The sequence below is a fragment of the Protopterus annectens genome, chromosome 2.part0, assembly GCF_019279795.1.
Source record: "Protopterus annectens isolate FY-2018-M chromosome 2.part0, PAN1.0, whole genome shotgun sequence".
In the NCBI taxonomy this organism is placed as follows: Eukaryota; Metazoa; Chordata; order Ceratodontiformes; family Protopteridae; genus Protopterus; species Protopterus annectens.
In genome coordinates this window covers 1,920,737,024-1,920,764,928 of record NC_056728.1, presented here as the reverse complement: position 1 = coordinate 1,920,764,928, position 27,905 = coordinate 1,920,737,024, and the positions used below count along the sequence as shown (strand labels likewise).

At 42.1% G+C, this 27,905-nt stretch overlaps 1 protein-coding gene across 1 annotated transcript in view; it reads left to right on the top strand.

Moving 5' to 3' along the window:
- MCPH1 (microcephalin 1) overlaps positions 1–27,905 on the top strand; it is a 2,707,094-nt gene that overhangs the window by 15,721 nt on the left and 2,663,468 nt on the right. Inside the window, exon 2 of the mRNA XM_044060459.1 lies at positions 11,090–11,204. Coding sequence (XP_043916394.1) covers positions 11,090–11,204 — 115 coding nt within the window. The remainder of the gene's footprint in view (positions 1–11,089; positions 11,205–27,905) is intronic.

Here is a 27,905-nt window from a genome sequence, read left to right as displayed (position 1 = left end):
TCCCCATGTGCATTGCAAGTGAAGCCTGTTGAATAACAAGTAAATTGCAGCTTTGACAAATAGCCCTGTAAAATATTAATTCCAACATGCTGCTTGTCAAGAAAATGCTAAGAAAGGTTGTTTAATTTTAATTGCGACTGCCCTCTCACTTTGTAGTGGAAACATTTTATTACTCTAGCTATTTTTGTATGTTAAAACAAATTAATTACACTTGTAGCACCTACCAAGAATAGTCCACCCATCTTACAGACCAAATTTTTGAATGTTCAGAACGTAATAACCTCGGGCAATAAAGATGTGTAACGGTCATGTAACATTTTTCTGGTGATGATTCAAGATTTTAAAGCCACTGTCCAGCAAGCGTCACCCCCCCCCCCAAATAAAAACCCCACAAGTACAGCACTGTTTTTCCCTATGTTAAATAGGTATACCCATTGCTGCAACCTACAAGTTTGGATGTTTCAGTTTCTCTGCTGGCCTGTTCACTTATACAGACAAGTAGACTAAAAAACACCTTTTGGAAGGATGCACTCACTGGGCTGCTGTCAAGTAATACTAGACCGGTCAATGTCCTTTGATTCCCTTCAGACTGTAATCACTGCTGCTATTGTGACTCTTGACAGGAAACAGTGGTGCCACAATGAGCTACTTGAAGTAAATACAGATTTTCACACATTTTATATACTTGCACAACCTGTCCATGTCAATAAATTCAACAACACCCTTCAACTATACCTTTCCTGATCCCCTCGCTTGCAGTTTTGGTCTTGTTTCTTTTCTTCCTCCTTTGGTTCACTGACCGAGCACTGCCCCCTTACACACCTAAACAGAAATCTTTGCATAGCAGGATGACAATTTTGATAGTCTGTTCTGTGTATATAATGTGATCTAATAAAATCCAAATAACTGCTACAGGTACCACATAGAAGGAATGATGTGCAGATATACTCAGTATAAAATGGCAAATGCAGACAAATACAAATGCATTTACATTACAGCTTCCTCAGGTTACTCTGGTGGAAATATCGGAGGAAGCTGTAGGGGAAATGTGTTTGCAACTATTTTTTATCAATTTGGTTTATATTATTTGATTTTAAATAAAAATGTATTTGTACCCATTCCTTCTGTTTGGTATCTCGAGCATTTTTTATTTAAAATGAAGTATGCTTTCATTTAAAGGGGCCATGTCATTATGTCATGACCTCTTGGATGTCCAGTGCACATAACCAGTCACCCCCATCCTATGGTGCTGTAGCTACATCTGCCTTCAAAGGGAGGTCTGCTGGTTGAGTCTGTATTTTATCTTCTAAGCATACTTCTCGACTGCCCAGAATTGCGAGGCATATTCCCTGAGCTTTCCTCAGTGTTTTTGTGTTGGGCCTTAGCAATCTTTTGGTTAAACCTTGAGGATTATAATATGTTAATAATGCCAGAGTTTTTATTGTTGAGAAAAGGCATGTTGATGCAAAACTTGTTACTATAATTCTTTTAAAAGTTAATAGAGTAATAATTAACAAATGGTCCCTAATGTTGTGCCTTTCCCCATTATTTTTGTCTTGAACAGACTTCAGCAAAAAAAAAAAAAAAAGTTTAGAGGTATGCCCAGGAGTTGGGATTGAATCTTGTGTAATACCACTAAAATAGGTACAGTTTAGGTGTACAATGTGTACTGACCATGTACCTTCACTACTAATTGCTTTTAGTGCACTGACCTCTTGGATGAGAGTGCATAACCAATCACCTCCCTACTATGGTGTAGTAGTTGCACCTGTCTTCAGATGGAGCTCTGCTGGCTGTTCACTGTTTTATTACATATTGCAGAGCTTCTCTTCTGTGCTGACCTTGATTCAAGAAAGTCTTCAGACATTTTTGAGGAGCCCCAGGGAACACACTTTAAGAACCACTGTGCTATATTGTTAAACACATTGTGAAAGTTGTATAATTTGTTGACTGTTACTGCTTCAGATAGGATGGCAGCCACATGTTCATTAAAACATCTGTTTAATGTTGTAAAGACCACATGCAACTCTTTCTCAAGTACAGTCATAGCAGGTAATGTTAATAGCAAGATTTAAACATCTCTAATACTTACACACCCCCAAAGAAAATAATCTTCAGAAGATATTTTGTCTGAAATTTCAGTAACTATTTCCCTTAATCCATGGTTGTGTCCTTGTTATTGCTGTTGATAAAAAGGCCTGTATCTCTAAAGTATTTAAAAAAAACTGCATGACATTTTTGGGAAACTTTACTGGAACACTATAGCAATAACCCACGCCTGGGTGTGGGTAATGCAGGATTTACCCACGGTTGGCGGGGTTAAAGCCAACCGTGGGTAAATCCAGCATTACCCACACCCAGAAGTGGGTTATTGCTATTATACAATGACATTATTTAAGAAAAAAAATAATTACTTTTCTTAAATAATGGCATTGTATAATGCCTCCTTGCTGCCCTTCCGCAGCTGTCTGGTATTCCGCGGCAGTTCTGATGTACTGCGCATGCCTACGCAGTACATCAGAGCTGTGAGCAAAAGCAACGGAGAAAGCAAGATCTCCGTTGCTTTTTACACAGTGTCGCTATGTTAAAGGAGTTTAACATAGCGAGACAGCTTTAAAAAAAGCAACGGTGATCTCCGTTGCTTTTTTTAAACCTGTGTCGCTATGTCAAACTCCTTTAACATAGCGCGACAGTGTTTTAAAAAAGACTTTATACTAATGGAAACCGTCCGGGCGACCGGACCTTTTTCCATTAGTATAAGTCGATTTACAACGTGCACGCTGGCCAATCAACGTGCACGTTTTGGAATATTAATGGAGGGGGTCATGGTATAATTGCCAATAAATGTTTCTTCTACTGTATTGCTAGTTTTAAAGACATATGGGCAGCTGCATCATGATTTTGGCATTCTAATGTAATCTGTACCACAACAGAAAAAGAAATATGTTTGTTGAGGAGTAGGATTGAATTCATAACCCTATATACATTTATATCAGTTACTCACACGTAACACTATAGCTGCACTTAATGTTTCTGACCTTTCACAGTTTGTCAGTTTGTAATTGCTGAGGCTTTTCAGGACCCTTTCTCCAATTCCTCTGGCAGTCCCCTCTTGGACTTCCACTTTCAGGACCCTTTCTCCAATTCCTCTGGCAAGCCCCACATGAACTTCTACTTTTACATTTAACTGCACATCTTCAGTCTTATGCTATCGTTCACAAATTTTTGGCACTGGGCTTACATAAAATAAATGTAATTACTCTATATTTTAAGTATCTGTTTTCATTCAGGGCCCAAACTCTGTCTTTGGCTCCCTTAAAAAATTTATAAGCTTTTTTTGAAAGGTGTTTTTCTTCTATGATCTTCGTAAACCTTTCATGTTAAGTTGTCAATCTCGCCTTCATTTTTGCTTGATGGGTTCGGAGCCGATCCTCGGCTCCGACTCGGCACTTTGCTAAGCTCGAGAGTCACTTTTACCAGCTCGAGGCAGCCCCATATCCCATGATGCAAGGCGGTAAGTACCCAGATCTCGTTTGCCGCTTCGCTGATGAGGTCCTCCTTTTACCAGCTCCTGGTAAGTGGTTTATATTATACTGTTTTTAGCCCCTTTTCACTTTTTAACTTAATATCTCACAATTTTTTTGACTAAACTTATCCTCCCTTCTTAATTGTTTTAGTCAGGCCTTCTTCCCTCCCATCCCCCCCCTGTCAGGGTGTGTGAGTGTGTTGAGGTTTTACTCTTTAACTATAGTTTAGTTGTTTGTTTGGGACTGCGTGGTTGAGTTTGTCCACTATGTCCAAAGAGCAGAGGGTCTCCGGCTTTAAGAAGTGTGACTCGTGCTGTCAGAAGATGTCTCTGACAGACGGTCACACTTCTTGTTTATATTGCCTGGGACCTCTCCACCTGCAGGACTCCTGTGCGATTTGTCACTCTTTTAGCCAGAGAGTCCTGCAGGAGAGAAGAAATAAATTGATTTTAAGGGGTCTTCTTAAACCGGAGGGCTCTCCGGCTAAATCGGCTCCGAGCAAGACTTCTAAGTCTTCCAAGGCCCAGGCTTCTGTGTCCAAGCCTGTGGCCTCGGTTCCGACTCCTTCGGAGTCGAGATCGGCTCTGGCTGGAGCCGATCCTGGTTTGCAAAAAACTTCGGCACCGATGGCTGTCGGTACCGATACTATTACAGTCACATCGGTGTCGGCTCCGACTGGCTCCGACCACCATGTGGCTCAGGCTTCGGTGTCGGCGCCGACCGGCTCCAACACCATTACAGTTATGTCTGTATCTGCTCCGGCTGGAGCCGATGCATCGAGGCTTTCTGTCGGAGCCGAAAAGTCCTCGGCTCCGACTGCATCTATGGTTTCTTCGGCTCCGATGGTTCCTTCGAGGAAGAGGTCCAGGTCCCCTTCCTTGGAACCGATACTCTCGGCTCCGGCCTCACCTCTCCTTTCGGAGTGGAGCCATCGGAGCCGATCATCTAGGTCATCCAGGCTTTCAGACCATGATTTAGAGAGGGTGGTCAGTAGATTATTGAAATTACAGGCACTGGCCCAGATGCTGCATAGTCCGTCTCAACAGACGACTATTAGTCCACACCCTCTTGAAGTTCCTCCTTCGACTCTACCTCAGAGTTTGGAGCTGGAGTCTTCGGGTATAGTTTCTGCTATGGCTGAGGGCGATACCCCTCCTTCTGCACCCTCGGCATCTACTCTTATCTCCTCTTCGAGACCTTCCTTAGAGGGATTCGGTGGTCGGGCTTCCCTGGTCTCCTCCGAGGGGGTGAGTGGCATCGGACCCTTGTCCGACCCCACTCTTCCCCTTGGAGCCTCGGCCTTGGTGAGCTCGGCTCCATCTGCCTCGGAGCCTTCCCTTTCGGTGGGCCCTGGAGTTCCAGTTTCTTCGGAACGGGTTCTCTCGGACCTCCCTGGGAGGGGGGCCTTCGAGGTGATGAAGAGTGTGCTGGCCACTGGGCTCAGCCAGCAGTCTATTCCCTTAGCTCCTCCCTCTACAGTGCCTGTCGATATCTCTGCCATCTCTCTTGCTCCCGGACCCAGAGATCCTCCGCCTCAGGTTTCCCCACTGGGAATAGCCCCCTCTTCCGAGGATTCTCCTGATCAGTCAGGAGATCCTCCGCACAAGAGGAATTGTAAGAGGAAACACCTAGACTCCCCTGAGTCTAACACTTCAGATACCGACTTAGATGAGTCGGAGGGATCCCCAAGATCCCCCTCTGAGGATGTTTCCTTTTCAGACATCCTAGAACTCCTAAAACACAGGGGAAACTGGCCCTCCACAAATCCCTCTGAGGATGAGTCGGTATACCTAGAGGCGTTTGGATCTCGGCCCTCCACCTCCTGGGTGTCTCCGCCTTTCGACCCCCTTATGGAGGCTATTGCTCGAAAGGCTTGGGCTGCTCCTGACTCTGTAGAGCCAGTTCCTAGGAGGCCGTCTAAATTTATTACTTCCCCTTCGGATAAGCAATTCCTTACGAAAGGTGTCCCTGTTGATGCTATGGTGGTGGCGGCTGCCACTAAGAAGGAACTTGCAGATCCTTCCGTGCCTGTCCATCCTCCTAATAAGGATTCTAGGACCATGGATAGGTATGGCAAGCAGATGTTTTCTTCAGCGACCTTTGCTATGCGCTCGCTGAACTACTTATGTCACTTCACCAGACTCCAAAGGGACATCCTTAAGGAACTAGGTGAAGTAGTACAGGATCCTTCAGCTGCAGGGGCTCAAGAAAAAATTGCTTCTCAGCTAGGAATCCTTAATTCTATAGCTAACTCCTCCATGCGACTGATATCATATGCAGCAGATGGAGCGAGTAGAGCCGCGGGTACAGGGGTGGCTCTTAGACGCCAAGCCTGGATGCGGCTATGTAATTTTGCAGATCCCTTTAAGGCGTCCTTCACAAATTCTCCCTTTGATGGGTCAGCTTTGTTCGGCCCTCAAGTGAAGGATACATTGACCAGGTGTGAACAGGACGGCAAGACTCTTTCTGCCGTAGGGGTCCGTTTTTCCACCCCTTCTAGACCTTACCCTAAAGGACAGAAGGGTGGAAAGATGTGGTTCCATAAATCCCAAGGAGTCACGCCAGATACACGTGGTCAGTTTACCCCTAGAGGCAGAGGGGGTAATAATAACAGACGCTCTAGAGGCAGAGGGGGTCCACAGAACCAGGGAAGCAGAGAGCCTCTCTCTGACAAGCCCTTCCAGCATCCCTGAGATGTTGCCCGACTGTCCATCCTTGGAGGCAGTCGGGGGAAGACTATCGCTGTACCCAGAAGCCTGGCGTTCCCTCACTCAAGACAGATGGGTACAGTCGATTATATCCGAGGGTTACAAAATTCCTTTCGAGGAAAGTCCCTTCTCTCACACAACTTCCCTTCCAGATGTACCACCCGGTCTAAGGGAAGTTGCAGAGTTAGAAGTATTAAAGCTTCTACAAAAAAGAGCCATTCAGCCAGTTACAACAGACCATTCAGAGCCCGGAATCTACTCAAGATTCTTTTTGGTCCCCAAAAAGACGGGAGACTGGAGACCAATATTGGATCTCAGCAGACTCAACAAGTCTGTGAGAAAGACAGACAAGATTTCGAATGGTCACACTTCAGTCAATTTTGCCCTTCCTAGAGAAGGACAACTGGTTGTGCTCAATAGATCTTCAATAGATCTTCAGGATGCGTACTATCACATAAAAATTCACAGACGCTCCAGAAGGTTTCTCCGCTTTCGGCTGGGGTCCAGTCATTTTCAATTCAGAGCCCTGCCCTTTGGTCTCACTACAGCCCCCAGTGTGTTCACCAAATGCATGGCAGTGGTCACGGCTCACCTGAGACGTCAAGGATTCCAGGTGTTTCCGTATCTCGACGACTGGCTCCTTTCAGCCACCACCAGGCATCAACTTCTTCAAGCCAGGGATTACACACTAAATCTCTGCACTCAATTGGGAATTTCGATCAACTATGAAAAATCCTCCTTATTGCCCTGCCAGTCTATTACTTTCATAGGCGCAAACTTAAACACTGTTCGGATGTCAGCAACCCTCACAGACCAAAGGATCTCAGATATACAAAGTCACGTGAGGATCATCCTTGCCAGCAAAAAGGTACAGGCCAGAATGATTCTGAAGGTGTTGGGCCTTATGGCTGCGGCCATTACCCTTCTTCCACTGGCCTGCTTCAACATGCATCTGCTTCAGTGGATGTTGTTCACTCAGTGGTCTTACCAACAACTTCCAATGCGTCACCAAATCCTGGTGACACAAATTTGCAAGAATCATCTTTCATGGTGGATTACTTCTCCCCAAATTCACCAAGGCAGACCCTTTGTATCCCCGACCCCGGTAGCCACTGTCACTACGGACGCCTCCCTGATCGGGTGGGGGGGCCATTATCAGGGCAGGATGGTTCATGGGACGTGGCAACCGTTCGAATACCACCTGCACATAAATGTCCTAGAGATGAGAGCAGTGCTTTTAACGTTGCAAGCCCTCAACGACTTTCTTCCCTTGGGAACAATTGCAGTTCACACAGACAAACATGTCTGTAGTATGGTATATCAACAAACAGGGCGGAACCAAGTCCTACCCCTTGTGTCGAGAAGCTCTCAGACTTTGGCAATGGGCGATCTCCTCTCATCGGTTTCTGGTAGCAACGCATATCCCTGGGAAAACCAACATTCTAGCGGACAGATTGAGCAGAGCTATTCTCATGCCTCACGAGTGGTCTCTCAAACAATCTATAGTGGAAGAGATTTTTCTAGAATGGGGACGCCCATGTTGCGATCTTTTTGCTACTCCCCAAAACAGCAAATGCCCAGACTTCTTTTCTCTCTTCCCACTGCCAGGCCATCCCCCCAGAAACGCTCTAACCCAGGATTGGCCCCAGGGACTTCTTTATGCCTTTCCCCCCTTTCCACTGATTCCACAAGTTCTCCAGAAAGCCACCGTTTTGAGAGCCAAAATGATTCTCATTGCTCCCTATTGGCCTCGACAAATTTGGTTTCCGTTCCTCCATAGTCACCTTTTGGTGCAGCCGTGACATCTGGACCCAGTACCAGACCTTCTGATTCACCAGTCGGGTCAGCTGCACCGGTCTATCCCTTCTCTCAACCTCACAGCATAGTTGCTCCACTTCCTTCCTTAGCCAGGCTTCCTATGATCTCTAATCCTGTTAGGGACATCATAGTAGCTTCCCTAAAATCCTCTACTAGAAGGATTTATACCAGCAAATGGAAACGCTTTTCTTTTTGGGCAAAAGCTAAAAATATTGATCCCTTTACTGCTCCAGTTCAAGCAGTTATGGATTTCTTAGCGGAAATCTTTCACGCGGGCTCTTCTTCTTCCACGGTCAAAGTTCAGTTGGCTGCTATCTCGAACTTTCATGTCGGGTTCGCAGATCACAACATTATGTCCCACAGGCTTTGTAGAGCCTTCTTAAAAGGAATTTTTCTCCTGAAACCTCCAGTCAGGAGTCCTCCTCCTCAATGGAACCTAAATTTAGTGCTGACATCCTTGATTCTTCCTCCCTTCGAGCCAGCTGTTTCATGTTCCCTGAAATTTCTTTCATGGAAAACTCTCTTCCTGGTTGCTATTACGTCGGCTAGGAGAGTGTCTGAACTTCATGCTCTCTCTGTTTGTCCCCCTTATTTGGTCTTCCACAAAGACAGGGTATCCTTGAGAACTAATCCGACCTTTTTGCCTAAGGTCGCCTCAAAGAGTAATTTGAATCAGTCTATTGACCTCCCTGTATTTTTCCCAAACTACTCAAACAGATCGGAACAAAAATTACATTATCTTGATGTTCACCGCCAACTCAGATATTATTTGGACAGAACAAAACAATTCAGAAAATCCGATCAGCTCTTTATTTCTTATGCTGATAACAAAAAAGGCCTTCCTGTCTCAAAAGTGACCTTATCTAGATGGCTTTCTTCTGTCATCTCTGAAATCTATCAGCTCAGGGGGAAACAGCTGTGCTCGAAACCTAAAGCGCATTCAACCAGAAGCTTAGCCACTTCCACAGCCTTTCAGGCTAGACTTCCATTAGACACTATTTGTGCAGCAGCTACTTGGGCCACTCCTCATACCTTTGTTTCTCATTACAAATTGGATTTGGCCTCCAGGGACAGAGCCAGTTTTGGCTCTACAGTTCTCAAGAGTCTGTTCCATTGAGCCACCCAGGATAGAGGTGCTAGGACGCTGTCCCATCAAGAATGAAGTAGATTGACAACTTAACATAGAGAAGTTATGTACCTACCATAACGCTCCATGTTAGTTGTCTTCTCGCCTTCTTCTTGACCCTCCCTCCTTCCCCCTGGCCTGGACAGACCTTTTTCTCCCTGCATGAAGAATGCTTCTTAAGACCGTACAGTTCTGGTCTTCCTAACCCATCCTTCAGGCTTTTTTCTCTGCCTTCTTTCTTCCTTTTGGGAAGTTTTTTATGCTAGGGGTTATTGCCTATAGACAACAAACGAGATCTGGGTACTTACCGCCTTGCATCATGGGATATGGGGCTGCCTCGAGCTGGTAAAAGTGACTCTCGAGCTTAGCAAAGTGCCGAGTCGGAGCCGAGGATCGGCTCCGAACCCATCAAGCAAGAAAGAAGGCGAGAGAAGACAACTAACATGGAACGTTATGGTAGGTACATAACTTCTCTTTTTCCACCATGGAGTTTTTATGCTTGAAAATCTTGTTCTCTCCTTTTAGAGCCAGCATCTTCTGTAACATTGAAATTTAAAATTTCATACTCTTAGTGGCCATCTCTTTTGCCAAAATAATTTGAGTTGCAAGCCCCATCTATGCATCCTCTTAAGACTAGGCTAAAGTACCTACTGAGTTGGTGTATACATTTTACCGGTCTTTCCCGAGTGCTTTGCTGCTTTGCTAGGGAATGAGAATGCTACCACTTCTTACACCTCTAAGGCAAGAAAAACCTACACAATGCAAAAAGTTTTTATTGAGATTTTTTTTCCCCAAGTCCTTTTCTCTAAACTGCAGAGTTCAAAAGCACTGAAAATTTGTCCCAACAGGAAATGGTCTCTAGCAAAATCTTCTTTTCCTAGGCAGTTTCCACTTCTCATATTTCACAGAGCCATTATCTTAGGCAAAAAAAAAAACAAGATTGAGAAAAGTATATTAAAAAGCCAAGTGCACAAAACTAGAGTTAAAATAAATTTTTCCAATAATGATTTTAAAATTACCAGGTTTCTCAGCTAGAGCGTCTTCTGTGTGGAGACATGCATGAATGGGCGTACCTTCGTTGAAGGTTGTGCGTCAGGGCTGGTAACTCAGCATGTAAAAATCAACTACCAATCATTAGCGGGCCGGAGCTCCGCTGTGGCGACCCCTAACCAGGAAAAGCCGAAAGACACAACAACCAGGTTTGACATAACTATCATTCAAAAGTATGGTCATAAATGTGACTTTTTTTTTTCTGTCATTTTTTTGCAGATCTCTTTAGTGAAAACAAGATGTGTGTGTGTGTGTGTGTGTGAGTGCCGGACGGGCCAAAGCCCCCGTGTGTAAAAATGTTCTAGCAGTGTAGCTGCATGTTTCAGTTGCCAGTGTTTTACTTTCAGTTTGCTGCTTATTGACTACATGAGTGTTGACTCTCTTTCTTTGAAATTCACTCATGAAGCCAAGAAACATTGTATTGCACTCCCTGACCTGTTATTGCTTAATAACAGGGGGCGTTTTCTTGATGCAGCAGCATTTAAGAAAACTGTTGAGTATTGCCTTGAAATGTAATATTTATATGGATTAAAGAACTATTTTAACTTTTTCTGTCTTAAGTTACTTCCTGAATTAAGCAAACACTTGAATTAATGTTATTATGCACTAACTTTATGAATATGGCATATCCCCTCTTTTTAGTCCACCTTACTTGCCTGTTTAGTAGGTGATGTGGTACTTGGCTTCAATAAGTTAAGGTATGGCTTGTTGTTTTGTGTTAAAATAAGAATTTAGTGCATGTTTGAACTGTTACATGCCTTTTGATAATTTCCCATCATGACAAAATACTTAAATGCTTATGCAACAGCTTTATTTTAATCTTGTTATTTACTTTTGCATTTTTTTTTTGTTTGTTTCAGATGTTGTTGCATTTGTTGAGGTGTGGTCCTCAAGTAGAACTGAAAATTATTCAAAAACATTTGCCCAACAGCTACTTGATATGGGAGCTACAGTAAGTTTCTACTGTTTTAAATGGTATTGAATAACTACCTAACATCACAGAGTAGAATGCCAAGGCTGATTTAGTCTGATTTCTGAAGGAAGTTTGTGCTAATGTATGAAATGGGTTTATAGAAGGAGCCTGACTTTGCTACATGCTGAAAACCTAACAGTAACATGAAAGAATGATGTTCGGTTTAAGGAAGGAATCATTTTGTTTAGGAGACTGTAAGAATTCAAAGAAATATAGCTTTTTAAAGGAGAGAGCACAAAATGATGCCAGGACATCATAGAAACTTCAAGCTGGCACCATCTAGCAGGGGAACCCTTCAGTGTTAAATTTTTTCATTTTGTCACATGTGGCTTGGTGATTTCTCTGTCTCACCTTGGCTGTCCTAGTTATTGGCCTGCACTTGTGGAGTTTATTATTGTATTGTCTCAGTTTGAGCTTTGTGCAAGCTGTCTGTCACTATATTTCGGGGCAAAATATTGCTTGATATTTTCCCATCATTAATGTCCATGTGATGTTCTTAGTATTTCACTGTTGCAGTCATTACATTTGGGTTATCTGCTTGCAGGTAACCCTCACTCGGCCTGATTAACAAAGTCTTGGGTTCTGCGTTGGTTGCTGTCCCTTCTTCCATGACATCAGGTCGGCAGGGGTATAAAACATGCAGCCGATGCCATTACATCACTTTCTTGCTGTGCGGTGCCTGATTAACAAAGTCTTGGGTTCTGCGTTGGTTGCTGTCCCTTCTTCCATGACATCAGGTCGGCAGGGGTATAAAACATGCAGCCGATGCCATTACATCACTTTCTTGCTGTGCGGTGCCCGAAGCAGAAGCAGTTCATAAGTGCCGGTCGGCCGACTCCTGAAGTTTTCGTTTTTGAGTTTCAGAACCGAAGTCTTCAACTAAAGCTAAGTACCCCGCTGGAGAAACTTTTTCTTGCTCCTTACCGATGTCAGTAAAAAGTTAATAATTGCATTACTTGTGGAAAGCAAATACCTCAAAGATTTTCCTTTGTACAATATTCCTTGCCTAGGCCCTGACCACAACGTACGATTTTGTGCTTTATTTAATCAGCGCACTATCCATCGTCTGTATATTTTCGCCTCTAAATATTTCGGTTCTCGGTTTAATTATCCAGAAATGTCGTTGGTTAGCCATCCGACTACCGGGATCCTGAAAAAACACAAAGATAAAGACAGACACAGGCTGCCGAGGTCCAAAACTGCCGATGACACTTCTCCTAAGCCACTCGCCAGTTTGCCGGTACTCAGTGAGGTGCTTTTGCAGCCCCTGATACCAGCTACTTCTGATTTGCAGGTCTCTACTGAGACCCATTCGAAGTCGGGTGTGCCGCGAGGTGCTTCAACAATGCAACCCGCGGATGTCTCTACCTTGGATGGGTCCGGAGCCGCTGCGCAGGCACCGGCTTCTGAGGGTGTATTCAGGCCTACGGACTTGCATATGAAACCGATGTTTCCTTCTTTACTTAGGCCTAAATCTCGATCCATGCCTAAAAAAAGATGCCCAGGCCACATGCTCAGGCCTCTATGCCTAAAAAAACAAATAAGAATGGCTGAAGATCTAATGACTCTAATTAGGGGTAGCCAACCCCCCCCCCCTTCTAAGAGGCCTAGGACTGAAGTTGATTATGAATCTTCTGATCAGGATTCTGTTTTTTCAGATTCTTCTGATGATCTGGATTTGCCCTTATCTACTTATGAGGATTCTGTTGCAGAGGACTCCATTCCCTCTGCTTCCCTTCTGAGGATTTTTCTTTTGGGGAAACCTTACATACTCTTAAGGAAGCATTTCCACTGGGAAAGCCAGGATTTTTCTGATTCAAAAAAGAGGCTTAGGGATTTCCTTCTCCTACCTCAGCATAGGCCTTTAGCTATTCCTCCTGTACTAGACATTGTTGATGAACTTTTTCGAAATCTAGTTTGGCCCCTGATTCCCTGCCTCCTGCTCCCAGAAAACCTGACGGATACTACAGGGTCCCTGAGTCCCACAAGTTCCTTTTCAAAAATCCTATTGCAGATCCAGAAACTATTTCACAGGGGCCCAAGGGCATTGCGGTTTTTACTGCTAAAAATCCTACCCCTTCTGATAGAGACTCCAGGGCGCTGGATAGATGGGGTAAGAATGTTTACACTTCTGCATCCTTGGCCATTAGGGATTTAAACTGCCAGTTTCATATGTTAAAGTATCAGCAACATGTTATTGGACTGCTTAAACAGAAAATTATGTTGATTCCTGACTGTGTGGAAAATAAAGAATTACAGGATTTAATGCATTCTCATGAACAAGTTGGAAAACATACTTTGCATAGTGGTTTTGATTCATTAGAGGCCTCTTGCAGGGCTGCTGTTACTGGGTCTGTGCTCAGAAGGCATGCTTGGCTTAAGGAGCAGTCTTTGCTTGATCATGTTAAAGCTAAATTGTAGGATGCTCCTTTAAATCAGGACCACCTGTTTGGAAACAAGGCTGAGGAAGTTCTTAAAATAGATGGAAGATAAAGCTAAATCTATGCAAACTGTTAAAGATTTTTTTACAAGTTCAGCCTCCTAGATTTAGTAGGCAATGGCCCTCTAAGAATTGGTCCTTTCCAGCCCCTTCCAGGTCTTCTCAAGCCAAACCCAGACGCAGCAAAAAACCCAGATTTCAGTCCCAGGGGACACACACAACTAAGCAGTGAGGGGGCCTCTACTTCCAAATCTGGGAATAATAAGACTGCCCCCTATGGTAAACTGTCTCATTGACTTCCTTTTAAAATTTCCAAGCACTTATCAACTGACTGCCCCTTTGGGGGGAAAGATTGCTCTTCATGCAAAAAATTGGGAACTCATTACCCGGGACGAATGGGTTTTAAATACAGTGTCCCAAGGTACAGATTTCACTTCCACACGTTGCCAACACTAAGTGGGTGGCTGGACCTACCCCCAAATCAGTGGGCGGAGGCCCAAAAACAAGTACTTTCCTCTACTGGTACAAGTTGAATAGCCCCCATGCTTAAGAGAGAAAAGGGACAAGGTTTCTACTCTTAAGACTTTTCCTGGTACCCAGAAAAGACAATTCATGGCATCCTATCCTGGACCTGTCCACTCTAAACACCTTTTTTCGAGATTCCAAAATTCAAGATGCTGACTCTTCACCAATTACTTCCTATGCTAGGCAAAGATGCCTAGTTGGCAACACTAGATTTAAAAGAAGCATACCTGCACATCCCAATCAGGGAATCTTGCAGAAGATACCTACGCTTCAAAGCAGGCTACACACGCTATCATTTCTCTGCACCACCCTTTGGCTTATCTACTGCGCCCAGGGTATTCACAAAGTGCCTAGCTCCAGTTATTGCATTTTGCAGGCAAAGAAATATTCCAATATGGCCATAACTGGACGATTGTCTAATTCAGGCAGAAAGCCAGGACATACTTTTGAATAATCTGGCCTTTGTAAAAAGGGTTCTAACTTGTCTGGGATACACCATAAACGAAAAGATATCACAGCTGGTACCCTGTCAACAAATTATATTCCTGGGAGCAAGCTTGAATACAACTTCCCAGATGGCTTATCTCACGCCAGAGAAACAAATTCATTTGACAACCTACTTCAAACAAGTGGCCACAAAAACCCTGCTATCTACAAAACAAATACTGCAAGCCTTTGGGTTCATGGCCTCCTGCATTCTTCTAATTCCATATGCAAGACTGCATATGAGGAAACTACAGTGGTATCTAAAAAGCGTATGCTGTCAACATTCTCAAGGCCTAGAAACAATGATTCCTATCATACCTTGCCTATGCCTAGAGTTCCTTTGGTGGGCAGAAGCATGCCACCAAAACAAGGTACTGCCTTTCACACCACCCCCTGCTGCCCAAACCCTAACAGACGCATCAGACTATGCACGGGGGGGCTCACCTGCCAGGGAAGTGTATTCAAGGCAAATGGAACCCAAGTCAAATGCACCTGCATATCAATCAAAAAGAAATGTTAGCTGTACAGAATGCTCTGACAGCCTTCAAGGACCACATTCTTCCAGGACAACTAATGGTAAGGCAGACAACGCCACTGTTATGTGGTACATAAACAAGCAGGGGGGGGTACACATTCTTACCTCCTCTGCAGACTAGCCATGGCATTGTGGAACACAGCCTTGAGCTACCAAGAGCACCTACAAGCTCAATTCCTGCCAGGAAAATTAAATACACTGGCAGACTGACTAAGCAGAAACCTCATGGACCCACACAAGTGGAAACTGAAACAAAGGATATTCAACATGTTGACAAGCAAATGGGGGAGCCCAGATACAGACTTGTTTGTCTCTCCCCGGAACTACCAATTGGAAAAATTTTGTGCAAGGACTCCCCACAAACAAGCCTGGAAAGTGGATGCTCTGTCCTTATCAGTCTATGCCCCCCTCCCCGCCTCTGCTCTCCTCCAAAGTACTACTAAAAATCAAACTGGACAAACCAAGGATGATTTTGATTGCTCCAGACTGGCCTCGCCAACACTGGTACCCCCTCCTGCTCAGTGTGTCACTGTTACCTCCATGGCACCTGCCTCAGACTCCTTCCCTGTTGTCTCAGCAGGAGAACCAGTTTCTGCACCCTCAGCTTCCAACACTGAACCTTGCAGCCTGGCTAATTACTTAACCTCTCCTTTACATCCCTCAGCAAACCTGTGATGGATATCATTTTAGAGGCAAGGAGGCCTAGTACTAGAAAATCTTATGCTGAAAAATGGAAAAGATTCTGTGCCTGGAACCAGTCTCGAGGGATGAGCACAGCAGTGCCCAATTTACCTCAGATTTTACAATACTTAACTGAGATGCTTCACAAGGGCCTGTCTTTTTTTTCTTCATTAAAATCCACGCCTCAGCCATTTCAGCTCATTATAACACAGAACCTCCCCTCTTCTCTCATCCATTGCTCAAGCAGTTTCTCAGAGGGGCCAAAAATTTGAGACCACCCAGGAGAGCTCCAACCCCAGCCTGGGACCTTAACTTTGTCTTGGAGAAACTCGCTGTACCTCCTTTCGAGCCAGCTGCTACTGCAGACTTAAAATTTCTTTCTTGGAAAACCGCTTTCCTTTTAGCAATCACTTCAGCTAGAAGGGTATCTGAATTACAGGCCCTTATGGCAGTGGAGCCTTTCATCATCTTTCATGCGGACAGGGTGTCCCTCAGAACCAATCCATCCTTCATGCCCAAGGTGGTATCCAGTGTGGCTCTTAATCATTCCATTCATTTGCCAACCTTCTTTCCCAAGCCACAGAATAAAGGGGGAACGTATACTGCATTCCTTAGATGTGCACAGACAACTTAGATTCTATTTGGACAGGACTAAACTAATGCTGGTGGCATTTGCTACAGGAGCAGAGGGGAAGGCTCTTTCAAAGCAAACAATTTCTAAATGGATAAGCCATTGCGTTCATTTCTGCTATAAGCACCATGGAAAACCTATCCCCCAGGGGATCGGACCTCACTCCACCAGGGCTGCATCTACCTCTACAGCCTTTCTCAGAGGCATCCCTACCAGGGACATCCTAGAAGCTGCTACCTGGAGTTCTGTACATACTTTCACCAAGCTTCATCATTTGCCAATTTTCTCTAAATGCAGAGCTGGCTTTGCCACTGCAGTCTTGCAGGGCCTTATAGCTGGTCCTAATGCTATCTAAATTCCTCCTCCCAACCATAGCTTTGGGAATCCTATCCAAATGTAATGACTGCAACAGTGAAACACAAAGAACATAGTACAGTTGTCTACACTTACCATAAATGTAGATGTTCGAGTGTATTCACTGTTGCAGTCCTGGCTACCCTCCCTCCAACCCCCTAACTTCTTTTGGCTATACCTCTACTTTCCTTTACTATGCTTAAAAGCCTTTTTGGTGTATTTGCTTTTTTGTTGGAGGTATATCATTGTACATTTATATTTAATTGCTTCCATTAGGGGGACACTTGACATCTGGGGCAAGGGAAACTGATGTAATGACATCGGCTGCATGTTTTATACCCCTAACAACCTGACGTCATGGAAGAAGGGACCGCAACCGACGCAGGATCCATTAATCAGCCCGACCTGAGGGCTACCTGCAAGCAGATAACCCAAATGTAATGACTGCAACAGTGAATACTGCTGAACATCTACATTTATGGTAAGTGTACACAACTGTACTTTCCTTTTTCTGAGGAACTAAAAATGGTGTACGTTGCAAGTATACTCCTACTGTTTTCCACAGCTTTTTTATATAGTGAGACGTTGACTTTAGAATCTACATCCCTCAAGTTACCGGATTGCAGAGTGGCCAAGAGAGCTCTTCATAGGACCCACTTCTAAGAGTGACCACTGGTAGCAAGTTGTAGCTGACATGACAGTCTTCCACCTTGTGCCAGCTTGGACTTGCATGAAGTGGTTGTAGACTGTTTAATTATTTTGCCAAATTGTTTTGGATGGGACTTTTGGCTTGAAGGTCTTTTCCTTTCTTTCCAAATGATGGTTGCTTTTGTTCACTGGTAATAAGATAATGAGTTTTTTATATCCCTCCTTTAGTCTGCACATTCATTATAACATTTCTTATTGACCTAAGGACATCATCTTCCCTTATTGAACCTTGACTTAGTGCTTGGGTGGTAGCATGCTGCATCAGATTAATTAGAAGACAGATAAACTAGGATTACACTCAGTAGCAATCGTGGAGTTCTCTGATCAGACATTGGTTCAGCAAGACTGGGATCCCAACAGACTTGTGTTACCAGTGCAGAGATCTTGCATGCCAATCCCTGGTATCTCCTATCAGGTGACTGTTTTATTCACAGGTTCATAGGTGATTACTAGGCTAATGGCCTTAGTAGGCTATTTTAAACCTTGTCAAGTTTTCCTATTTATAAATGGCAGGACTAATTACCCAGGAGCGTCTAGTTTGGTTTAGATGGCAGAGTATCCATTTTCTCTCTGCTAGTAAGGATGGCAAGGTATGTCTTTCAACACCTTAAGAAATGGGAAAGTGTGATATAATAGAACTCCACCTACAGCAACTGATTGGATTTAAGCTGGAGGTACCAGGAGTGTTCTGCACATAGAACTTTTTTCGGGCTACTAGCTCTACCTCACATTTCACAGGATTCATCATGTCTCTTTCCCCTATTCCTTTTGGTCCAGAGAAGCTTAGTGCATTTGAACTAAGCAATTTAGGTATGCAACCTTAAAATTGTTTTTATGATCAAATATTTGGAGCAAGAACCTGGAATATCAGTTTAGTTCCCCTTCTTTCTTCTTCTTCTTGGACCTTTGACTATGGAGGCAAATCAACATCTTCTGTTAAGTCAGAGAAATTTAAAAGAATTCGGTGGGTTAACATTTTCAATCTGAATCCTGTGCAAGAAGGTGAAGTTCTGTAATTTCTTGTGCACTTCTAATTTTGAAAAGTTTAACATGGAGTACATGTAGGTACCGAGCTGAAACGTAGCGTGCTTATGGTGATGGAGTCTGCCACTACTGCTGCTGATGCAATCTTTTCTTGTATGGAGGACACGTTTTTTCTTCTTGCCTCAGTATTCTCATCTGTTCTGCCTTCTCCCAACTTTTACACTGACCTCTGTTCCGCCCAACATGATTCCAACTTACTAGCACAGTCATTGAGTTTTGAAGAATACTTTCAGTAGCATTGTCTGTGGAATCTGCCGTCAGATGTTAAGCTTAAGGTCCATTAACACCTGCTTTACACTCGTATATTTATAGTTCCCCTGGTACCAGAATTGCATGTCCTAGACCTACTGACAACTGCTTCCAATTGTAGGTTTTCCAGGTGTCATCCAGTTTGGTGTCTTTCTACAGCTGTCCTTGCCAAAGAAGACATGATACAGATGGTGGCCCCCATGCATTTGCACTGCAGATGTTGACTGTGGCATCTACTTATTGTTTCAGGCATAGACTAATTGCCTAATAGCTTTTTGAAACTAGGATCATCCTTGGATGGGGAGCTCTGGTCCAAATGGATGTTCTTAAGCCTGGGACAAACCTAGGTATAATAGTCTTACCTCTTACACATCCACTTTGGTTTACTCTTGTTTTCTGCGTATGGTCTCATCTGTTCCCAATGTGTATAATAAGCAGCAGGATGCCTGCTAGGGGAGACGGGCAGTTTATTATGTTAAACATGAATAAGTATCATCTTTTTCTAACTTTATACGGTCTTTTGCTGTTTTGTCACACAACACTTTTTTCTGCTTTTGTGTTGTGCTAGATGCTGCTGTACCAACCCTGTGTGCTTTCAAATCTTCGTGCTTAAAGCACATTTTTTTCCACAACGGATTCCTTGCAGGGATTGCATTTTACTCGCACTTGTTAGGAATTAGGTTTAGACCCTTACTTGCACTTGATCATAAATTAGCTCAGTTGGTGAAAACAATGTGAGTTCTTGTGGCATCTCTGTATGCAAAGAGGAGATAGGGTAGATACCTGTTCCCATGTCACCTAAACTGTTTTGTGAATACTCCAAGCCTGCTCTTGAGAACAGAATTAAAACTTTTTACGAAACCATTCCTTTATTGATTGCAAGGGGTCATTTCTAATTGCTTTATTCTACAGTACATCCACAAACAAGTTAGCATGTCAGGTGTGAGGTTTACTTTTATGTCCATCACCAAACGCACCTTACTGAAGATTTCTAATGAAGCATTCATTTATTTACTGTTCGTTTACTGTGATGGTCTGTTTAGGCCATGCAAGACCCCATACATTGGAGGCCTGGGGAGAAAAGCTCCAAAGGTAAATAAAAAAATAATAAAGCAGTCAGAGTAACAGTATCTTCATGCAGAAAGCAATAAGATATGACGAGTTAAACGTTCAGTGGTATAAGTAACATTTCAATGCAGACTAGTGTAAAGCATGCATAAAAACAGGGTAGTAGTAACAGGCATATAACTAAATAGGAAAGGTGTCAAGTCAGGAGAAGATGCAGTTAAAATGACCAGAAGACTAAGTAAAGAAGACACATTAATTAAAAGTAGGAATATAAATGTTTAACTCCTTGCTTCCCACAAGAGTATAGTAGTCAGTAAAACAGTTTCTGTGTAACCTGTAATAGTATTTTCATCTTTGCAGGAAACTTCCATGTACTCTGAAAACAATGACTAGTCATTTCTGAAGTCCTTGGACATGTTCATACATAAAACTAAGGCGGGAAGATGACATCTACAAGCTGCTGTGATTTATTAAGCATGACAGTGAAACAGCCAGCATGAGATGTGTGTAGCTGGAATTAAGGAATGTTTTTATATAAAAATTTATGAAGGTTATAGGACATTATTTTCAGATGATATTTTGTAGCTGATCGAACCAGAAAAGAACATATCACTGTTGTGGAACATTCTGAAACAGTTCTAGGTTTTCTTTTTGGTATATAAAATTAATGAAGATAAAACCAGAAAAGGCTAACTTTTTTGTTTTTATCCGGTATAAAATAATATCGTCTGCAAATAGAGCTGCCTTTTCTTGACTACCTTACCAATTTCAGTCATGAATTTGAGTCCCTTATTTTATGACAATGGTTCTAAATGTAATGCAAATAACAAAGGGGAAAGAGGACACTCCTGCCTAGTTCCTCTGCTCAAACAACAATTTTCAGAGAGGAACCTACCCACTTTAATTTTCACATCCAATCCCTCATATATCCTAATAAACCTTATAAGTTTGTCAGGGAACATAAATGCTTCCATTGTCCTGCTCATAAAGTCCCAGGTTAATCTGTCAAATACTTTCTCTGCATCAAGACCCACCAACAGTGGTATTTTCTTACATTCTGCCTCCCTCTGGATCATCACTGTTCTGTTGTGGAACATTTTGAGACTGTTTCAAAATGTTTCAGGATACAGAGTTAATGAAGCTAAATTGGTTCAGCAATATCCATATTTATGGGGAGATGCTAAAATGAAGTACTTGTGGATTAAAAATTATTCCGGTGTGGCAGCTAAGGATATGTGAGAAGAGGCCAAATGAAAAACAATACAAAAACTGAGAAATTGGAAGCTCTGTTATATGTATAGTAAGATACAAGCAGTTAAAATGTTTTTAGTCCCTTTAGTCTTATACACAGGTCAGGCGTATTTTTATCAATGAGAGAAGAAGTTGTGGATAGCAATTAATAAAGAGCTGAATGATTTTATCTGGGAGGGGAAGACTGCAAGAATCAAGTGGGATAAGATGATTCTTCCAGTTGAACAAGTCTGATTAGGATTACCTGATATGAAGGGGTATTTCAGAGCTACACAGTTAAGGCTCCTATAGACAGCACAAGCAGAAACATATAATTCAAAGTGGAATGGGATGATGGAACTGAGGGGAAGCTAAAGAAACGAGACACTGGGATTTTGGGTGAAGATCTTTAAGAAGAAAACTATAATCCTACAATATTATATTTATAAAGTAGCAGAAAATATTCTGTAAGAATTAAGCCAACAAGGGAATGGAGAAAGGATATTTTTGCAATTATTGATGCAGAGAATAGGCAAGATGGGGCTAGAATTTTTTGGAGAAAACTGGCAAAGGAGCCCAAGGTATTCGGAGCAAATAACTAGAGAGAGAAAGATAATAGAATGGGAAGACACCAATAATTTATTTTGATTGTAGGTTAGATATTGCCTTCCCTATCAAGGATTTGTATTGGGGTATAGGCAAAGAGAAATAAATGGGGGGGGGGGGTTCTTAATGAAAGACCACCACTTGTAGAGTTTTTAACAAATTCTGGAACGGAGGTTGCAGTTAAAGGAATAATTACAAGAGTATATAACATATTGCATGATAACTATAAGAATCAGTGAGAGGAGATTCAAATGTGTTGGTTAGAGAGATTGGATTAGCCCTTCATAAAGAAAGGATGGGGGTGTATATGTCCATCTCCCAAATATGCAACATAATCTAAAAGACTCCAGAGAATTTTTCCTCAGGTAGACTGCAAATGCTGGAGGTGTGCTGGGAGAAGAAAGAGGTAATTGGGAACATAATTTTCTGGGAGTATAATGAGTTGGCAGACTCCCTGCAGACTACTCTGTCAGAGATACTGGGTGACCAAATTAGTGTATCTAGGGAAATGATTTTTCTGAGCTATGATATGAATTGCCAAGACATAATAATTATGGTGTCTGCCAAAAAAACATTTAGTAGAAAATGGAAATCAAAGTCTAAACCAACTGTATGAGAAGTGGTGAATATAGTAACGGAGATAAAACAACTGAAATTGGGATCTTTAGAAAAGGGTAAGACCAAATTGCATAGGAAAAAATGGGAATTTTGGGAACAATACATGGGAGGAGTGAGGTTTAAAAGAAGGCATGATTTGGATGAGCTATGTAATGTGTGACTGACTAACTGGACTTGGGTAGCTTATAAGTGATGTATAATGTTTGCAAATGGTTGTCAGTATTTTTTTTATTATGTAAATGTATGATTATCTGTTATAATTGATAATTTAATAAAGATGTTTCTTTTTTATGAAAAAAACAAGGGCTATAACTATAAGCTATGTACCCACACATTGGCTAAGCAATTTCCATATTTATGGGGACATGATAGAATCCTTTTTAAGCCATACTCCTGAATACTTCATTTGTTATGGTAGCCAAGGATATGTGGAGATGGACTAAAAAAGATAACACAAAAACTGTGAACCTAGGAGCTGTTGCCTTTGGATATGGATAGCAAGATACAATTAGTTAAACGTTTTTAGTCCCTTTTTTACACACAGGTCATGCATATTTAATAGTAATTAATAAAGAGTTGAAGGGTGTTATTTGGGAGGGGAAGAGGCAAGGGTCAAGTGGGAAAAATTGATCCTCCCAACAAAACAAGATTTTGGATTACCTGTTTTGAAGGGATATTTTAGATCTGCACAGTTTAGGCTGTTGTATATAACACAAGCAAAAAGCTAGAATTTAAAGTGGAAAGGGATGATGATGAAATGGGGTAATTTCAAGAAATAAAGGAAGAATGGGATTTTATACACCGATCCTTAAGGAGAATAAGTCATACAGAATATTATAGTCATTAAGTAGCAGAAATTGTACTAAGAACTAGGCCAACACAGGAATAGAGAGGAAATTCTGCCAATAAGGATGACTATTTAGGGCTACAGAGAATATACATGATGGGGCTGGAATTTGGCAAATGGTCCAAGGTATTTTTAGAGAGGGAAAGGTAATAGAACAGGAAGAGTCTAGGAAGACCTTTTGGATTGTGGTCTATTCATTGGCTTCCCTGTCAAGGATTGATCGATTTTATAGACAGAGAAAGGGATAGGGGAATCCTAAATGAAAGATCTGCACTGGCTGAGTTTTTAATTTAATCTAGAACATAAGCTGCTATTTAAAAGGGTAATTAGTAGGGAGTACAAAATATTGCGTAATAACTATAGGAATCAAACAGAAGAGGACAAAAAGATTGCAAATTGCATATCTAATGTAATCTTTCCAAAGAAACAATTGGAGGCTCTATGTATGGATTCCAAATGTGCAACAAAAATCTAGACTAATTTAGAGTTTTTGTCTGGAAGTGTTGGCATACTTTTTATACCCCAAGCAGACTTCAAAGAATTTTTCTTCAGGTAGATGGCAAATGTTGGAGGTGTGATGGGGGAACAAAGAGGTAATGGGAACATATCTATTGGGACTGTAATGAAGCAGCAGACTTTAAAAATTCCCTACAGGGTACTCTGTCTGGAGTACTGGACAAGCAAATGAGTGTAACTAAGGAATTTATTTATTTTTTTGCTGGGATATGGGATCTGAATTGCTTTGATATAGTAAGGCCTTCTTATGTTTAATTCTGGTGGTTGCCAAAAAAGCAGTTTCTACAAAATGGAAATCAAAATCCTAAGCCAAAAAAGACCAGGAGGTACGATCTTTAGAAAAAGATAAGAGTAAATTACATAGAAAAAAATGGAAATTGTAGGAACAATACATGCAGAAAAGTGTTTGGAGGAGGAATGAGGTTTGAAAAGACAGGAATTGAATAATCTATGTAATGTTGCTTCGATTATATAATATGTAACAATCTATAACAATATATGTGATGTGTAATGTTTGGAAATCTGAACTTTGATTATTTTATATAAATGCAAGTTTGCATATGTCACAATTGATGATTTAATAAAGATGTTTAAAAAGCATGCACAGCTTTACTAAAAAGCAGAGGGGTTAAAAGCCGCACACATTGTTCTCTGGCCAAACTCGTGTTGACTGAACCTACATTCAAATTCTTGAATAAAGCTATCAAAATTATTCCCCTCTTTATATATGTAAGGGAAAATATTAATACAGACTTGGGCATCCAGGGCTGCATTTTCACCCTGGTTACTTAATACCTGATTTACTTTTATGCAGATATTGCTTCTCCATCTCCCATGCCTCGCGCGGATACTTCTTTTCCTGCTCTGCAGCTGTGTGTTGTCTTATCTGTGAGTAACTTTGATTTCCAGACATTTCTTCTCCAAGTCTTGTCTTTAATTCATTGTATAATTTAAGGTTATCTAGGGATAGACTGAGTTGTTTTACTATGTGCTATGCACTCGTAACTGTTACTAAACTGTTTACTTGTTTAGTGAACTGAAACATAGCTGCATCCAAGACAGCTGTTATCTCATTCTTGATCGTACTGGCAGGTTTAATTCCTTTCTGTTTGTCTTCCTTAGTCATTTTTAACACAGACATTTTTCTTGCTCTAGAGAACTAATTTTTGCATGTTTCTTAAAACTAATGAAAAAAACACAGCTGTGCTAAGTAAACTGATAGATAGTCAGCTTGTGGTCAGCTAAATAAGCAAACTTTCTACTGACATAACTGTTTTGCAAACTAGTTTGGTTCAGAATATGCATATTTTTCTAACCAGTTGTATATAATGTGGACAGGAGCTATGTTCACCCAATCCATATAGCTTAACTGGTAAATAATGTGCGAGGGACAGTTGGCCTTGTTTATGATAGATGCCTACTGATGCCACATTAAAATAAGCTTTATGCTGATCAGCTGCATTGCAGAGTCCTAATCCCTGGCTTCCTGAAAACTGTTCCACCAGTCTGTCAACCGCGTGCCTTCCACTGATATCTTACCAAGAGTAACTCAAAATCTGTTCAAGATTGTGTGCGTCTGTGTGGAGAAAGTGTTTTCCATGAGGGGTTAATTTCTGTTTATTACAAAGAGGTGCTTCCTTGGTATATTATGATGCTGCCATCATCTTGACCACTCTAGCACACCGAGAACATAGTTAAGTGTTTACCTTTAAAATATGCCAGTCACCAAATATTGCTATAGTTACATGTCACAATAGCTTAAATGGTACCTGTTCAAAAGGTTGAAGCTAGGAGTTGAGTATGTACCGTTTCATTATGCAAACCCTTCAACTAATAAACCACCAACCGCAAGCATTTGCAATTGAATGATAAAGTATTTGAAATAAATTAAACAGTGTTTTATGTAAAGTCAAATATTACCATCAGCTATGAACTTCTACAAAGAGAATATATAATTTGGCTAAACAGAATGATGGCATATTAAAATGTTAATAGCTTATGTTGACTTGTACCAGTATCTAAATATTTATTTTATTTTTCTTTATTTTCTGTCTATGACTTGTAAAGTTGAAACTGTAGTCATGCATTCCCTCAGGCAGTGGATCTTCCAGAATGAGATCTATTTAGAAATGCAATCATATTGTGTGCATTTAATAAGCAAATCAGAAATAACTGAGAGATGCTTTCTGTGCCGAGTCACAGGTTGTTTTAATTCCTATTTGGTTTAAATCTTGGTGACACTTGTCCTGGTTCCACACCCCCCTCAGGGGGAAATGGTAAAGTCCTAGAAGATGATATCCAAGTAACAGAACGCATTCTTTCAATTGAATACACTGCAAATGTGTTTCCAAATAAGAGAAGCCAGATTTTGTTCCGAATAGTTTTGCTGTATTTACATTGAATACACTCACATACTCTACTATTTTTTTTCTTTTGCATTCCTTACATGTTACTCATTTTACTTGCTTTAATATGTAATAATACAACCACAATTTGAAAAATAAAATACATTTGCATTAGCTTGATACCAGTTTTGTTCAGCTCACTGATTGCAGCCTAGAAAACAATTGAAGTTTTTGCCGTTGAAAAAAAGCATTTTTATACACACCTAAAATTTGGAAACTTACATCATAACCATGGATGTCATGTTGTCCTCTCTCTCTAATTCTTGCTGGTTGGTTCGGAGCCGTTCTCTGCTCCAACTTGGCCGAATACTAAAGCTCGAGCTTCCACTGGCTCGAGGCTAACCCCCTATCTCATGATGCTCTGGATCTCCAGATCTTGTTTGCCACTCAAGCATCGAGGTTGCTGCCTGGCTGGCTCGTGGGCTAAGTAGACGAAAATAAATTTATATTTTTTTTACTGTTTTCTTGTTTTTTTCCCTCTCTCTTCACTTTAAACAGTTATCGTGAGTCTGTGTTAAAGTCTTCTCCCTATTCTTAACTAGTTCAGAGAGCGTTGTTTAAGTTAGAGGGCTCTTGCGGCCTGTTTGACTTAGAGGGGCGTTCCCCTTCCCTCCTTTCTTGTGTTAAAAAAAATAAATAAATAACTTTCCTACAAGATAGTTTTTTCTACTGTAGTACTTGTTTCACTTGTAAGTAGCAGTTCCTTTTTTTTGTATAATTTCTAAAGAAAAAGAGCATAGACCTTTTGGGTTTAAAAAATGTGACGGATGTACCCAGAAAATGTCCATCACCGACTGCCATACTAGCTGTGTCTACTGCCTCAGCGCAGAGGTCCTGTAAATGTACCTCCCCATCTGTCATGCCTTCAGTAGCAGGGTGCTCCATGAAAGGAAGAGGAAACTAATTGATAGGGGTTTAGTGATAGGGGCTTTTCAGGAGTCTTTAAGACAAAAGACAGAGCTCCAAATCTTCCTCCCCTTCTTCCTCTAAGACACACACTACCAAAAGACCGGCTTCTTTGACTCTGTTGACTGAGCTACCTAAAAAGATTGTGACATCAGAACCGAGGGCTTTCTGTTCTGACACAACCATTACTTCTGCGGCTCCAACAGTGTACGTGGAGCGGGTGGTGAAGAGATTACTCAAAACAGCAGCCATGGAAAAAATTGTATTGTCTCCGTACCCGAAGGTCTCGGAGCCAGCCATACCTACATGCCCCATTCTGATTCCTCCTCCGACCACCTTAGTGTCTTCGGAGCTCGAGAGCTCAGATCCGATAGTTGTGGAACCATCTGCTTCAAGAACCCCATTGGAATCTTCAGTGCTGACTGCTCTAACTTCCTTGGCTCCATAGGAAGTCAAGGGGTCTGGGAGCCGACTCTCGCCAGTTATGTCTGGGGGGAGGGGAGTTGGCACGGACAGTCGTCCTACCCGACTTTTTCTGTTGGCGTCTCTGCTAGGGCTCAGTTCAGCTCCCACATCAGCTTCGGCGTCCTCTACCTTGCCTAGGAATCGGCCCTCTGTTGCTTCGAAAGCCGATGGCCACTTTGGAACGGGGTGGGAAGGCTTTCGATCTGATGGAGAAGGCGCTGTCACCTCAGACCGCCCTGCCGTAGGATCCAGTCTCTCGTCCCTCCCAGGAGCCAGTGGTAATCTCTTCACCCCCCCAAGGGTAGAGACCCAGAGCCTCAGGGAGCCCCTGTTGACAGTGTTGTCTCTTCTGAAACCTCCCCGGAGTACCCCTCCGAGGAGGTCCCTCT